Here is a 15947-nt window from a genome sequence, read left to right as displayed (position 1 = left end):
GTCTGGTGAATTCTCTCACCCTCCCGCGCTTCTGACTGTACCCATTGCATGTATAAACAAACAAACAAACAAACAAATAAATAAAACATGCCTCTATAAAAAAAAAATTAAAAAAAGTACTGAAGCTTCAGAGATTTTATCATTTTAAAGAAATGTTCATACCTAATATTTGCCTCTAAATGTTTTTCCAAAAAATATTGAATAACAATAATATGTAGCAACTTGTTTACTAATTAAATTTCACTTTAAATGTCTTAATTGTATATTTTCAACTTTTATTTTATAGTGTGTTGGTAATAAATTAGGTAACTTAAAATAGAAGATTAAGTAATTAATTTATACCTATATATTGTGTCATTATTTAAGCCTCTGACTCTTTGTCTAACATGAATATTTAGTATAGTAAGTAAATATATCAAAAAGTACAATCATCAAAGCAAGGAGATATGTACCACATGATTGTCCTACATGCTATTAGTGAATCCAGGAACTAAGAGATTTCAGGCAAAGCAGTTTCAGGAATAAACTAGAAACAGAAATAAAAATTTGAAATTTAGATTATGAAAATATCAAATACTTCTAACCATTGTTGCTAAACATTATATTTTTAATAAAATGTCCATGCCCACGAAGAGGTCAATGTAGAATATGTTTGTGTAAAGATTGTAAGACATATAAGATGTAGCCTAAAAAATTCTTATAACAAAATTTGGATTTATAATAACTCAAATAAAAAGAATTTCATGCTCAGCATCAATGCTACTCATTATTTCTCTAGATCAAGAGCTAGTGACAGCTGCAAAATTAACTAATGGCATCACTATAATTGAAGCTGGCATAATAAGCTCAATCATTTTACAGTCTGCTCCTTAGAAAACTCTATAACTCAGTGTTTTCTATAACTCAGTGTTTTCAGAAGTCAACAATTGGAAATATCAAATGGGTCTCTTTCCTAATAATAGAATGTGAAGCTAACAAGGTGGCATGCAGAAAGAATCTTTTGGTCTGATTTTTATTTCTAACTCTGAAAAGTGACTGACATCAATTTTGGACATATTGCATGAGGAAAAGTAAGCTAGTTTAATTGCAACAAATCCCAACTCCTATTGAGCCATGAGACTATGGTTTAGTCACGGTATTTTGGAATAACATGATGACCACACTGACTCTGAAAATTTAAAAAATATATATAACAGATTTTGTGTTGTGTTGTTAGTGATGTGTGGAATCTTTGTGACTATCCCATTCAATTGCTAAATGACAGCTATCAAATTTATGTCCATGGTTCTTTGAAACATTGTAGGAGATTGGCCCACAACAAACACAAAAATAGTGATGAAAGCCAAAGACCGGGCCCTGTGATATTCCAATAACTATAAGGTAAAAACAGATGACCTAACCCCACAAATGAAAGTGTTAAAAGTACAATGTGTTAAATGCTAAAGAGAGGAAGACTAATTTGAGAATCAACTTTTAAATCTGGCTGTTTTTGTCATTACTGACTGTGAATATAATAGATTAAATTGAATGGTAGAGACAGAGTTCTAGTTTCAGTGTTTTCAAGGAGGTGAGATTAAAAATGAAGACCAGGACCTCCCTGGTGGCACAGTGGTTAAAGCTGCAGCTATCAAGCTATCACCAGCCACTGGGGTTTGATTACCAGCCAGCCAGGGAGCTACCCCACATGGAGCAGCAGACCTCTCCTGACTCACCCGCTGCTCCCCTCAGCAGTGTATTTCAGTAGATCAGCCTGTTCTGCTCCCCACTCTGTCTCTGGTGAATCCTCTCAATCCCCAGCATCTTTGTTCTACACCCCAGCTCTTATATGCATAAATAAATAAATTTTAAAAATAAAATAAAAATGAAGACTATACAATATATAAGCAACTTTGTGAGAATTGTATAAAAGGAGCAAAAGAGAAATGGGGGAAAACCTGGATGTCATTGAGGGTCAAGAAAGGGTTGTTTGTTTTTTCACCCTAAGAGGAGAGCTATTACCATATGTGTTTATGGAAAATAATAGGAAAGATTTATTAGAATATAATTGATGATGCACACGACACAAAGTTACTGAGTAAAACAAATAATCAATACCCAAACCCTAGGGTTGAGTGTACTAGTACAGGGTTTGGCCTATGCTAGCTTCTACCAGGTTTCTAATTTTGTACCTACACTGTTTATCTAAAATGATACTTTTTATTATTAAACAAAGTCACATAATACAAATTTATTACAACTTTAAAGTAGACCTCCATGATAAATTTAGTGGACGGTAAATGTATTTCACATGTCTTTGTCAACAACTTGATACATGGGTTTTTGGAAAACATAAGGCTTGAGTTCCTAATATTGTTAGCATATATTCCACAATAAGAAAAAAAATTATGTCAGTTTGACTCAAGAGAACAAAATAATATGTGGTCATAATTATAGAAATCTAAAAAGATAATTAAAATGTAATCTAACAGCATTTCAGACTAATTCCTTAAATTAAATTAATAATGTAGAGCCTTTGAAACTACACAGATGGATCTACTTTAAAAATTACAGAAAATAAACACAATTTTCAAAGTTGGTAAAGTGGAAATGCTCATTTACATTATAAGAAGCTCACATAGAATCCAATAAAAATAAAAATATACCATCCATTTTTGCTTTCATATCTCAAATTGTTAAATTATAATCAGAATAATTTTCTAAAGATAGATAAATTCTCTCATCCTACATTAATCAACTCATATCTGAAAGATTTCATTTAATAAATCTCTCATCTGAACACATATCCTTTTTAATTGCTTTAACCTCATTTCATATTTCTTCTTCACAGCTACTAAGCTCAAGAAAATCCTTCTGTAATTTCCCTCTATCCATGAGCCAAAAATATTTTTGAACATAGTATTTATGTTAGTGATAAATTTTTGTTAAGTTAAAGTTTTTGATTCATATGCTCTTGGCCTTTTTCAGTATTTTAGCATATTTTCAATTTATACCTTTCACAAATTTCATAGCATAGAATAATGAGGTATACAAAGGTATATTCTCACCATTCTCTGATTTTAAAGTTTAAACTAAATATATATAATAGATATTAAAATATGTTTGTTCTATATATGAAAAACTCTGTTTGCCTTACTTATGAAAATATACATCTTTCCTATACATAGCATTTTAAATTACAATTTTTTTATTTTATATATTTTTTACATTATTTTTCATTTTTTTTAAAGATTTATTTATTTATACAAGCACTGGGTACCGTCAAAAGCGCGGGAGGGTGAGAGAATTCACCAGAGCCACAGCAGGGAACAGAACAGGCAGACCAATGAAAAACACTGCTGAGGGGAGCAGCGGGTGTGACAGATGCGGTCTGTGTTCCATGTGGGACCTTTGCTGGCCGCCGGGAATTGAACCAGCGCTGCAGAGGCTGCAGGCAGCTTCTCAGCCCAGTGCTCAATCGCTGTGCCACCAGGGGAGGCCCCAATTTTCATTTTTGCACAATGTATGCATTTTCATCTTGGTTATAGTCCACATACAATTCCCACCACCCTTGTTTTGATCCTACTCCCTTCTCCCCCTCCCCATAGTATGTCTCTGGTTTGTGGTTGCTTGTTGATTTTGATTTTTACTTTATTATAATTAGTCTTTTCCCTAGTCCCATATTAGGTTTTCAAATTCTTGCTATGAGTGAGACTATCCGGTATTTTTCTTTTTCTTTCTGGCTTATAATCTAAAAATAACTTCTCATTATATTAATCAGTTTTAACATTTTATTTAGTCTAATCAATAATTTCCTTAGTGACATTTTTCTTTTGACTTTTGTTGTTAGAAAACTCTTCCATGATCTGTCAATATTCTACTATATTACTTTATGGACTATACAATTTTATTTTCAAAATATAATTATTTTTAGTCACCTGGGGTTTATATTATCACTGTGTTAGAAAATCTACTCAACTCATATAAACTAGTATTATCCTGGCATAAAACAAACAAAAAATCTTGTTTAAAAAAAGACAAAATGAGACTCCAGTTGGAGAAATTCTTTGGAAATTATGATGGCACAGTTATATTCCAGACTAGGGAAAGATAATTCAAAAAATATCTGTACACACAAATGATGGAAAAGAAGAAATAGCACTTATTATTTTCAGATGATATTTATAAAATTATCCAAAAGTAAATTCAGAATGTTACTTTAGTGTTTTTTTTTTTCAAACACTAAATATGGCCAATATAAATCATGAAATTTTTTGAAAGCAACTGTTTATTTGAAGAATCTTCATATAACAGTGCTTAAAAAAGCTTTTATTTGGAATTTTAAAAGGTATTTAAAAGTTGTTTAAGTTGTATTAGCTCCCTGAGATGCTGTGGTGGTAGAACACTATACATGTATTGAGAAACAATGGCTTTTCACATTGTCTTATAAGGGGAAGCACTCTCCTTGTTCAGTAGCACTATAGAAGAAATGCCTCCCTCCAGAGCAAAAAACTGTTGCTTAAATGTACTATAAAAGATCTTGGTTCCTTAAACTTAGCACAACCCACTGTGTATGTAAATATCACCTGGCATTCTTCTCATTGACCTGTGCAAATGAGGCTCTGGGAATATGAACAACTGCTGATACTCTCTGGTTATGTCTACTGCTGTAAGTAATAAATTGCTTTGTCCCTCAATCAGTAGTTTTGTGTCTTCTGCCAGCATCCATGAAATTATGAGAGTCTCACTGGTTAACTTTCAATTAGGCCAAAATCCCAGAACTTCAGTCTTTGATAATATGTAGTTTTTTATAGGTAGATCAATAGTTTCTGTCATTTTTTTGTCACTAAGGAGCAAATAGTTATATTATATCAAAATGCTCTGTTCTAGATTGGTACATATTGTTAATTTTGACTCTGTATTATCTCTTTTAGCCAAAACATCTGTACAATAAAGTTTCCTCTTTGCTTTAAGGCTCTAATAATTATTCACAAAGTTCTTATGAATTTTTTACACAATTACTAAAAACACTGTATTTATTTCAGAAGGAGTTTTTAATTAATTTCTGCAAAAAAACTTGGCATTCTCCCATTGTGCCCTCTTTTCAAGTCAACTGGATTGACTGCCTCATTGTGCTCCTGTTCTGTCTCCAGGATGAACTGATTAGCTCAGAGTTGTAACTCATGAGCACATTATTTCTTTTAACATGTCAGGTTTTGACCCTTGTCACTGCACGAACACTGCCTTTATCAGTGCATATTAAAGAGTGTCACTTCTTGAAGACTTTGTTCAAGTGAAATGGGTAAGTATTGACAGCACTATGATTCCTGAATGCCCAGCTAACATTGTTTTTTGCATAATTTCTTTAGCCCAAATACACATGGGTTAATGGCCAAATCCATTTTCTAACTTGAAAAATATTCTAAGAAGGTAAAAATAAATATTTGAATATCATTGTTATTTTTGAGAAAATGGAAATTCAAAGATTTTGTATGATGACATGGCTAAACATAATACATATAGATATATGTGTATAATATTAAATATATGTCAATATCTAAGATTTAAGCAACATATTCAATATATAATGTAGATTATTAGATAACATGTAATATACAATATGAAATGTTACATGTTATAATGAACATATACCAATAATATCAGTATGTAATATTGAATTAATATGATGGTACAGCAAAGACACTAGTTAACATTGAAAGTTGCTCACATATCAGGTATTGTTCTTGAATGTCATATCACTATCTACCGTGGTTATTGAAACAACCTTAAAGGAGCAATACTATATTGCTTATTTTACATTCTGAGCCTGATGTAGAAGAACTGAGACCTACAGCAGCAAAGTGATAATGTCAGCATTGAATACTAGATCTTACAATAGTATGTTGAACATTTTTTTTAATTCCCCATATTACCATGAAGAAAAATATGCTATATTAAGGTATATATTCATAAAAAAGAAATTATCTTAAAAATAAAAATCTGAAGTATACTGTAAACTATATAATTGAATTGGATCAAGTCTATGTAACAATAAAATGACATGCCATTCACAACCTAAAATAAATTAATTTACTAAAGTGAGAAATATGTAATCAATATATTACATCTATCTCTTTTTAGGTAAGAATTACTTAAATTGATTAATTACAAACTGCATCATCTAAGCTGTTCTTTTACTTCTAGTATTTTCTATCCTGTTTTGTACTATCACCTAAAGGCAGAATTCTAAGATGGACTTCAATATTTCTGTCCAAGCAAATAGGAGCCTCAAACATACTACTGCAAGGAAATGAATTCTACTAGCAACCAGCGAGTTCAGAGAAAATCCCTAGCCTTAGGTATAATCACAAGTGCTGGCCATCACTTGACTGCAGCCTCATGAGAACAGAGATAAGGATCCAGCTGTCTCCTGCCTCAGACTTCTGATATGCAGGACTATGAGATTATAAATTCATGTTAACCCACTACAAGTGGGAATTGTTTATGCAGCAATATCAAACCAATACAGATGGGACTGATCATTTTATGAAAATATTCTTTAAATGTCCCTAGGAGAAATATGTGCTATGGTATGAGGGCATGAAAAACACAATAAAAGATTGTATGAAACATAGTGAATTACAAAAGCAATAAAATAATGAACATATATTGAATTAAATGATATCAAAAGTCCCACCCACTTTAGGCACCTTGAGGTCAATTCACATTTCATTCATAATTCAGTTAATTGACAGAAGGAAGCACCAGTATCAGTAGCTCACATAGTATAATTAATATTCCTTCAATTAGCTTCTTGCATTCTTTAATACTCCTTAATATTTTTCATCTTCTCTTTCCCAACTACTTCACCTGCTATCACATTGTAAAAATGAAGATTACAACCCCCCTCCAACTATGGTCAAATGAAAAAAAACATGCTTTGGGGATCTTCTTTTTGTTACCACAACATTCCATTAATTAAGTTTTGAAGGCAGGTCCCCACTTTCCTTATTAGTACTACTAAAATTATGATTAAAAGAGTATATAAATTCTAAAGAATATTCAGAATAACATCATACTACATAGGAAAAAATAATTTTTATTGGAATATTGAATGTAATTTGTAAACTACATTGGCCTATTTGGTATGAAGAAAATTACTAACAATCTATCTAACAGTTGAGAATTGTGTAGTAAGTACTAAAGACAGGATTTGATGACATACTTATTTCTCCATGGGAAAAAAAATCATTATCTAATACCATATGTATATCTGTTGAATCAAAATGATTGGCACTGCTTATTATTCCTATTGAAATATTTGATTTGCATATTTTATTTTACATGTTCTATGTGATATTGAATGGTACTCTAGTAACATAGTTTTAATAAGGAGAAACCATTTCAAATTTAATTTCTTGTGACATGTCATCAGACTTATAATCAAATAATAAACATAAAATTATATTTTTCTAATATTACATTTTGGTAGGGGAAATAAATATAAATTCACAAACTAATTTCTGAATGAAGCTCATTGTATACTTTTCTTTTAAACCACTAATTGTATAAGATCAATTATAACAACTTATCACAATGCACAGCCTTTAACTTCATGAAACACAAAAAATATCTTTGACATATAATTAGAATTTTAAATTAATCACTGTCTCAATTAAATTTCATTCTAGTACTCATATCAAAATGATAAATTATAGCAGTTGACAGATATGACACATTTAGCAACATATATAAAAGAATGAAATTCAATGTGAAATGAGATTACATACTAAGTTTAATCATTCTATTTCTGGAGGATAAAATACAATCTTGAATGCCAACCCATCTTCTCCATATGCAGCACAAAGGTTAAGTAGGTCATATATCACTGACTATGGCAATTCTTCATTTTGAGCTTGTTGTTCTTTTTTAACTATATGAGTAATTTTGTATTTTTAAAAAAATGCTTCATAGAGAAACTATTTACTTCAGGAAAGTGCAGCAAAGAAGATAGGATATTATACTATGAAAAAGTAAGTACTTCTCTGAGCACACAAAGAAAAAAACACTGAGCATTGTTGAGCTCAATCCTGGATTCCATAAATGACATTTTGGTATTGATTAAGGCCTGCACAAATTCTGTAGGATGAGAAATAAGTGGGCAAGTCAATGAGGTATACACAGGATGTTCTGAGCAGAAGAGAGTTAGGCAGAATCATTTAAATAGCATAATATATGTAGAAATTTAATACAAGTTATGTGACCAGTAAATTGAGCCAAACAGTGACAGGAAACAAGGTATGTGAAGTAGGTAGTAAGGGCTGTCTATGCTATATAATGTCGAAATGGAAATGTTTAGAGTGTTATTATTCAATGTCCAAAAGCATCCACACATTTGAGAGTACCCCAAAACTTTGTTGTGAATATATTAAAAGTATGAGACTTACTATATGTTTGTTTATATTACTGCATTTCCACAGTAATTAATTCCAACATGGTAAGATAGTCCATGGTCTATAGCAATATGCTTTTTCACCAATGCACTATGATTATGTATCTCCCTAAGTAACATGAAAAGGTCTCCATTATATAAAATAAATTTTAGCAGAAACTAGAATGTATTTGGAATCCTGCTTTGTAGATGAAGGAAGACAGCATTTCCCACCATGTCCTCCAAAGAACATAGATATCACAAGTTTTATCTAATCAGATTTTGAAAAGTGGTTATATAACTTCAATTTAGTATACATTATATATTTAGCATATCATATATATTGAATTGTTTTCAAATTTACTGTCACAGAATAGTACTGCACTTATTTGTTTTTATTAACTCTCAAAACATATAAAACCAAAGTTTTGTGAAATAAACTTTGGGAAAAATACAACTGTATGGTAGACAATAATGAAGAAAATTAATAATATATTCAGCTAGATATTAATGGAGAGAATTTCCACCAAGATTTAACAACTCAAAATTTTGACTTCAAATAGTTAAAAAGAAAAACAAAATATTATAATCAGTAGATCTCAGTCAAAATTTATAAACAGTGACATAACCCTCCATAATTTTATTTATTTTTATTTATTTTTTTTAATAGAGGCATGTTTCATTTATTTATTTATTTATTTATTTATTTGCTTGTTTGTTTGTTTATACATGCACTGGGTACAGTCAGAAGCGCGGGAGGGTGAGAGAATTCACCAGAGCCAGAGCGGGGAGCAGAGCAGGCAGAAGGACCGAAGTACACTGCTGAGGGGAGCAGCGGGCGGCAGGAGAGGTCTGCGCGCCATGTGGGACCCTCCTCCTGTGGCCGGGGAGCAGCCGGGGATGGAACCGGCGCGGCAGAGGCCGCCGGCAGCTTCGCAACCCAGCACTCAACCGCTGCGCCACCGGGGAAGCCCAACCCTCCATAATTTTAAAGTAAATGGGCTGAGGTAGGATGAAAGATTTTGTAACAATAGAGAAATTCAGTGAAGATACGAAGTTGACTTATATTTATCATTCATTTATTCTACATTGAATTTCCAGTTGGAATTGTAATGCCTATTCTAGCACTTCACTCCAGAGTCTGACTCAGGATATGGACTAGGAAGTCAATGATTCTACATTTTCCAGATGATTTGGATGCATGTGATTTTTGTGTTGACAGTTTTAGAAACACAGATAATTTCACAAATACCACCAATAAACAGAGATCTCATAAGTTTTAATATATAAGGCCAAACTATAGCAAAGATTAAAGTATGAAAAAAAAAAACAGTAAATTGAAATAAAAGACACAGGCATTGGGGACATCTTGAGGGAGAGAAAATGTTGCTATAAATTTAGAGGAAATGTTCACATTAATAGATTGTTTTTATAGTAGTATGGGCAGGATTCAGATTTGTAGTTTGAGGTGGTTATAGAATGATAACCTGGATCCAAAATGTTGGGGGATGATGGATGGACTATGAAATTTCAAACTAAGTTTTCTATATTTCACAATACACCATTAGTTTTGGTCATTGGTCATTGGTAAATAAATGACGCTTGCAACTACTTACTCTGTGGTGTGTTAAGCAGTATTACGCACAGTATGATAAGACATGCGAAGAGCCTTTCCCCAATAATATACATATTCAGTGAATAGCTCATGTTACATGGGGAAAAGGGGCTTTGTAGATATAAATAAGGTTAACAACTTTAACCTAGGGAAAGAGGTTTGATTATTCAGGTGGACCCAGTCCATTCACATAAGCTCTTAGAAACCAAGAAATTTCTGCACCCTAAGTTAGGGATAGGTGGAGGGAAAAGGCAGTGGAGAGATGCATCAGAAGGGGAAGCCATAGAGATTCCAAGTATGAAGAACATCTAATGCTCTAGTTGCTGGCTCTCAGATGTAAAGCCTACTCTGAGGAAGAGAGCCACAGGAAATAATAGACTCTTTCCAGAGCCTTCTGATAAGATCCTAACCAACATTCTAATTTCAGTCTTATGACACCCCAGAAGAGAAACTAGTAAAGATGACCAAGACAAATTCACCTATAGAACTATGAGATAATCAATTTTTGTTGTTTAAGCTGCTTAATTATTGGTTATTGTTATGAAAGCAATAGGAACCTAATATACAGGTTAAAACATACATAACCCATCACAAATCAATACCTGAAGATGTTTTGCAGCAAACCTACCTGAGTACATGTTTCCCTATATTTTAAGTCAAGACCTACCAAACATACATTTCAATGTCAAGAAGATGTATGAAAATACTTTCACTGAAGCAGAAAAGACAGAATTTTAATGTTATATATAGAGAGAAAGAAACAATGGGAGCTAAGAAAATATTTTTGAGTATATTTCATGAAACTTGACAGTCAAATCTAACAACATGACATCATAATTCATCTCCAAGTTGCCAAATTTTCTGTGGACTTTGTATGCTTATTAAGTGAGTAAACTAACTTCAAAGATCTATATGTTGATGAAAAGTATACAGGTTCTTTAATGAAGCTTTACTAGAAAATTATTGTATTACTAATTCCTTCAGTATTGCCAAAATTACACTAAAATTAAACCTTTGCATTTTTTAGTGTTTTAAAGTATGAATTAAGTTGCCAGGATAAAAATATTCAACTATTGTGAAAGTACTTTGGAAAAACAGTGATTATTGCTATCACAGTGCAGGAAAATGCCTCGGAATGCATTCTATTCTGTGAGACAAAAGGCAGTTCAGAAACATATTAGATAGAAAATAGTGTACAACACTGCTGCAATATGGCTTTATTTAGATATAAAAGAGAAAATATTTTTACTCAATTGTTTGCTAGAGGGTATTTTTTTCTAATGAGAAAGAGTGCTAGATGAAATATTTAGTTTAAAATTTTCCCACCTGCAAGCTTTTAACCTTTATACTAAAGCAATTCTATTTTATAAAAGATGATTTTTCTAGTGTATACTGTAAACATATCATATTTTGAATTATTATGTGGTTTAGAAAGTAACAGCTTGTACTATTGTATTTGGGTATCTCTCATGATGATTTTTGCCTCCTGTGATACAGTCTTTATGGTCCTAGAGAGATGTGTGGAAATCAGAAATGCTGGTCTCATGTGTAAGGGAAGGGTTTTTCTCTGAACTGGTGAAAATTTTATTATCAGAACACATGAAGATGAAATCACAAGTTCTCACTTCTCTCTGAAACCCTCAGGAATAAATAATTTTGCTATCAGATATTTTTTCACATTTACAAAAGGTAAAAGATGAAGAGTTTGTATATTTTTAATATCTCAGAAGAAGCTATGCGATCATCCCATTATCAAAGACTATTCACATAGTGAAACATATGAGGACACTGCATGGGATAAATAATGATTATAAATGATCTCCAAGGAGGTCAGGTCCGATTTTTTGCTTGTTTGCTCTTAGGTCAGGACTTGATGTAGAGTGATTCCGTACCAAACTTCCAGTCAAAACCTTTGGCTTTAAGAATTTTTTTAGGGGCGTAGTGGCGATAGCACTGAGACAACCATCAGGAGGACCCCATCAGTAGGCCATCAGGGAGGACACCAACTCTTGTCTCTTAATGGGTGTTTTCTCTTGACTCAAATTCAAGTGAAGACAGGCTATTAGTTTATTTTCTGGCAGAGAGACTAAGCACAGAGGACAAGAGGAATCTATAATGCCTGGATCTCAGATCTGGTCTAATTTCCTGCGACTCTTACATTCATTCCTTTTTATTAACCTCCAACCCTATAGTGATTACATAGTCTCATCTCCTAAGATTTAAGTGAAAGATTTGCCTCTTTGTGCACTGCAATGAAGCATTAAGGTCCATTAATTGTAGCTTTTTATAATGTATTAATGATTAAAATGTAGGTGAATTTCAGGACAAGATTTAGTATAACAGGATATTCTGTATCTAGAGTCCTGGTAATAATTCTTCTATTTCTACCCAGAGGATTTTAGACTGATTACATTAAACTGGCAGTGGTCCTTTTATATCTCTTACCTTCATAATATACTTTAAACCCATGAGCACTAACTGCAAAATCACTGGTCAAACGTAGGGAGAACACAGATTTGGTACTTGTCACTGGTGGTGGCAGATGGAATCCTGTTAACCTAAAAACAAACAAAAAAAAAGTGATTGTTAGAGTCATAGACAATTTCACCACACAGAGTTGAAAGATCATGAAAAATCTTTTTAGCAGGCCTCCCCAGTGGAACACTGCTTTGACCACAGTGCTCTGCAGCTGTCCACAGCCTCTGAAGCACAGGTTTGATTCCTGGCCAACCAGGGAGATACCCACACAGGGCAGCAGACCTCTCCTGTCTTGCCTGCTGCTCCCCACAGCAGTGTTTTAGGTCTGTTTGCCTATTCTGCTCTCTGCTGTATCTCTGGTGAATTCTCTTACCTTCCCATGCCTCTGGCCTGTACCCCAGTTCTTGTATAAATAAATAAATCTTTCAAAAAATCTTTTTAACAAATCTCCATGGTGGCACAAGGGGTTAAGTCTCAGCACTATCAAGTTTCACCAGCCACTGCAACATGAGGGAGCAAAACCACACAGGGCAGCAAACATCTCCTGTCTTGCCTGCTGCTCCCCTCAGCAGTGTATTTCAGTAGATCTGCCTGTTCTGCTCTCCTCTCTGTCTCTGGTGAATCTTCTCACCCGTTGAATCTCTGGCCTACACCCCAGTTCTTGTATGCATAAATAAATAAAAAAAATCTTTAAAAATATTTGCAAGTTTTGTATAAAAATGTACATATGTGTATGTATTTATAAATGTATATATGTTTATATATTACTGAATTAATTACATGATTAGTCATTCATCAAAAACATTTACGGTAAATTTATTTAAATATACACTTATTTATATACATTTGTGTATCTTACTATTTATCATATCTACCTCATAAATTATCTACGTGAACTATTGATTAATTCAAACCTTGGGAAATCATTTGCGCATACATATGTGCATTTTATGCAATGAAGTTTTAGGAAGGTATTTTGCTGAATTATTTTTTATAGTTAAAATGCATATAAAGAGTGGAAGCTATTGATTAAAATTTAGTATTGAAGAAAGAGATGTGATTTAAACATGAAACTGGGAAACTAAAATGTTTACAACTGAAAAGGAATTTTGTTTTATTAGAGTCCCAAATTCTATTAAATTCTATTAAAATTAATAATTGCAAATTACTTTTTGGTTAATATTGCATAAAATTCATCTGATATTTTTACCAAAGATTTATTATTTACTTTGTAATTATGTATTACAATAGTTACAAGTTCAATTATATAAAAGTGCTTTAAAATTGAGAGCTTTTTAACCAGAAAAAAAAATTTAAAATAAGGAAAAAGTACATTCATGAAATACAATTTTTCTAAAACTAATGAAGATACATAAGTTTTTTTTTATTTTTTTTGTGAATTGACATATGTTCTTTCCTCATTTTATGAATATATGAGTAAAATTATATAAAATAAATTGTTGATTTTATTTATATGTTTGCTATTTTTTGCCCAACATTAATTACATATGTAGGATTAATTTCAACTAAAATAACCTTGATTGCTTTGCTGTATAGATGTTCTCAAATTTGACTTATGTCTTCTTATACTCTAAAAAGTTAGTCGGAAGTCCAAATAGATTTTATGTGCCACATCTATCAATATTTACTTTACCTAAATTAAAATTGACAAAATAAAAAAATGTTTTTGTTGATTACCAAATGACAGGAAACAAACTGGAAAAATGTGAGAAAAATTTCCCCTTCAGCAAAAGCTCGTTTTGTGCTGTTTATCTTTAAATAACCAGCATGCAATAGCATGTTGTATAATGGGAGATTTATTTTTCTGTTTCATTTCAGTCAATGAAGAAAGATGTGTGTTTTTAAACTTACTTTTATGTTAGTTTTATCATTATGAGGATTTGCAGTAACTTGTTTTTGTCTCTCCTGTAATAGACTACTTGATTGATTTGCAAATAAACTCTTTCTTTTATGAATCCCATTAGTTTCTTTTCTTACAAGATTTTATTTTGTAATTCAATATTTATGTATGTGCTTATATTTTAAGTGTCCCTCTTTCTTCTTTAGTCACTAAGCTTTGTGAAGTCAGTGCTTGAAAGTTACCAATTTATCACCAGTGATTCAGGCAATATATACTATGTAAATAACACAATAAATCACTGTTAAATTAATGAATTTAGGGTGGTAGAAGAATATGAATGTCATGAGAAAACTTTCCTTTTTAAGCTAAAATTTGTGTTCTTGGAGTAGTGTTCTCAAGAATTATAATATTGAAATGAAGCTCCAATTATTATAAAAATTCAGATAGACAAAGCAGAGACTCTGTTGAGAAAGAGTTATTTTTCACCATGTTATTGACCTCAAATGTGAAAGAAAGATCTTAGATCCTATGTACACTATTTGAAATATCTTTAAAGATACAACTATATTTAAAACTTGTTTTTCAAGTTAATATGTATCAATATTATATATATTTAAATATACTTGTATTTCACTTGAACTTGTCTTCTATCTGGAATTATATTCACCTTAATTTACTAGGTAATATGAAAACATACAATTTTATGTATAAACAATATTTTGCCTTGAAATAAATTGTACTCATACAGGTATTTATGAAATGTATTCTTTTGCACATATATTACAAAATTTTATATAATCAATTATGTTTATTTCATATTAATGTATTAGAAAATTACACAGTGAATAACATTTTATATTCCTTTGAAACTTGTACCAGAGGGTGTTATGATTCAAAATCCATTGCCCTTTTATCCACACTCTGTGGCATGCTACTGCTAAGATAAATTGTATTTTAACAGCATTCTCACAATGATTTCTCATTACTCACAGTAAGATATTGGGATATGATTTATCTTACAATTTTACTTCAGTTAGCTTTTTAGAATGATCCAGGTGATTTCTCTGAAACAAACTATTAACCCGTTTAATGTCAAAATGAATGAAAAAGGCAAAGGCACAAGCAGATATTTAAAGTAATGACTGATCTAGAAAATAAATCAGGCATACCCTATTGATATTGGGGTACATGAAGCACAGCACAATAATTCATAGTTATGTCAAGGAGTCAGTTATTGTAAGATTAAAGCAAAAGGTGGCTATGGCAATATTTGAATAATTATATAATTTGTTGAGAGTAAATGAGCTGAAACTCCTCTCAAATATAACATTCCTCAATAACGTAACCATCATGTGATTAAAAAAGCAAATTCATAATATTTGAATACATGGGCTAGGTGTAGACCTAGAAGTAGAAATGAATATAGATAAAAATATACATATGGATAGGGACTAGGGTGAAATATATATATATATATATTATATATATATAAAGATAGATAACCAGCATTAATTTCTACTAATATGAGTGTCTCCACCATTTTGAAGATCCTACAAATCCGTTGGACTAAACTTTTGGGATACTTT

General features: G+C 31.8%; 1 protein-coding gene across 1 annotated transcript in view; it reads right to left on the bottom strand.

The window, feature by feature from the left end:
- The window catches only part of CSMD3 (CUB and Sushi multiple domains 3), a gene marked incomplete at both ends in the record, with an annotated part of 827299 nt that overhangs the window by 676810 nt on the left and 134542 nt on the right, over positions 1–15947 (bottom strand). The window contains one exon of the mRNA XM_084229760.1: positions 12468–12580. Coding sequence (XP_084085886.1) covers positions 12468–12580 — 113 coding nt within the window. The remainder of the gene's footprint in view (positions 1–12467; positions 12581–15947) is intronic.

Source organism: Talpa europaea (assembly GCF_964194135.1).
Source record: "Talpa europaea genome assembly, chromosome: 3".
NCBI classification, from domain to species: domain Eukaryota; kingdom Metazoa; phylum Chordata; class Mammalia; order Eulipotyphla; family Talpidae; genus Talpa; species Talpa europaea.
The sequence above is the reverse complement of the archived record's forward strand: the minus strand, read 5'-3'. Positions and strand labels throughout refer to the sequence as shown.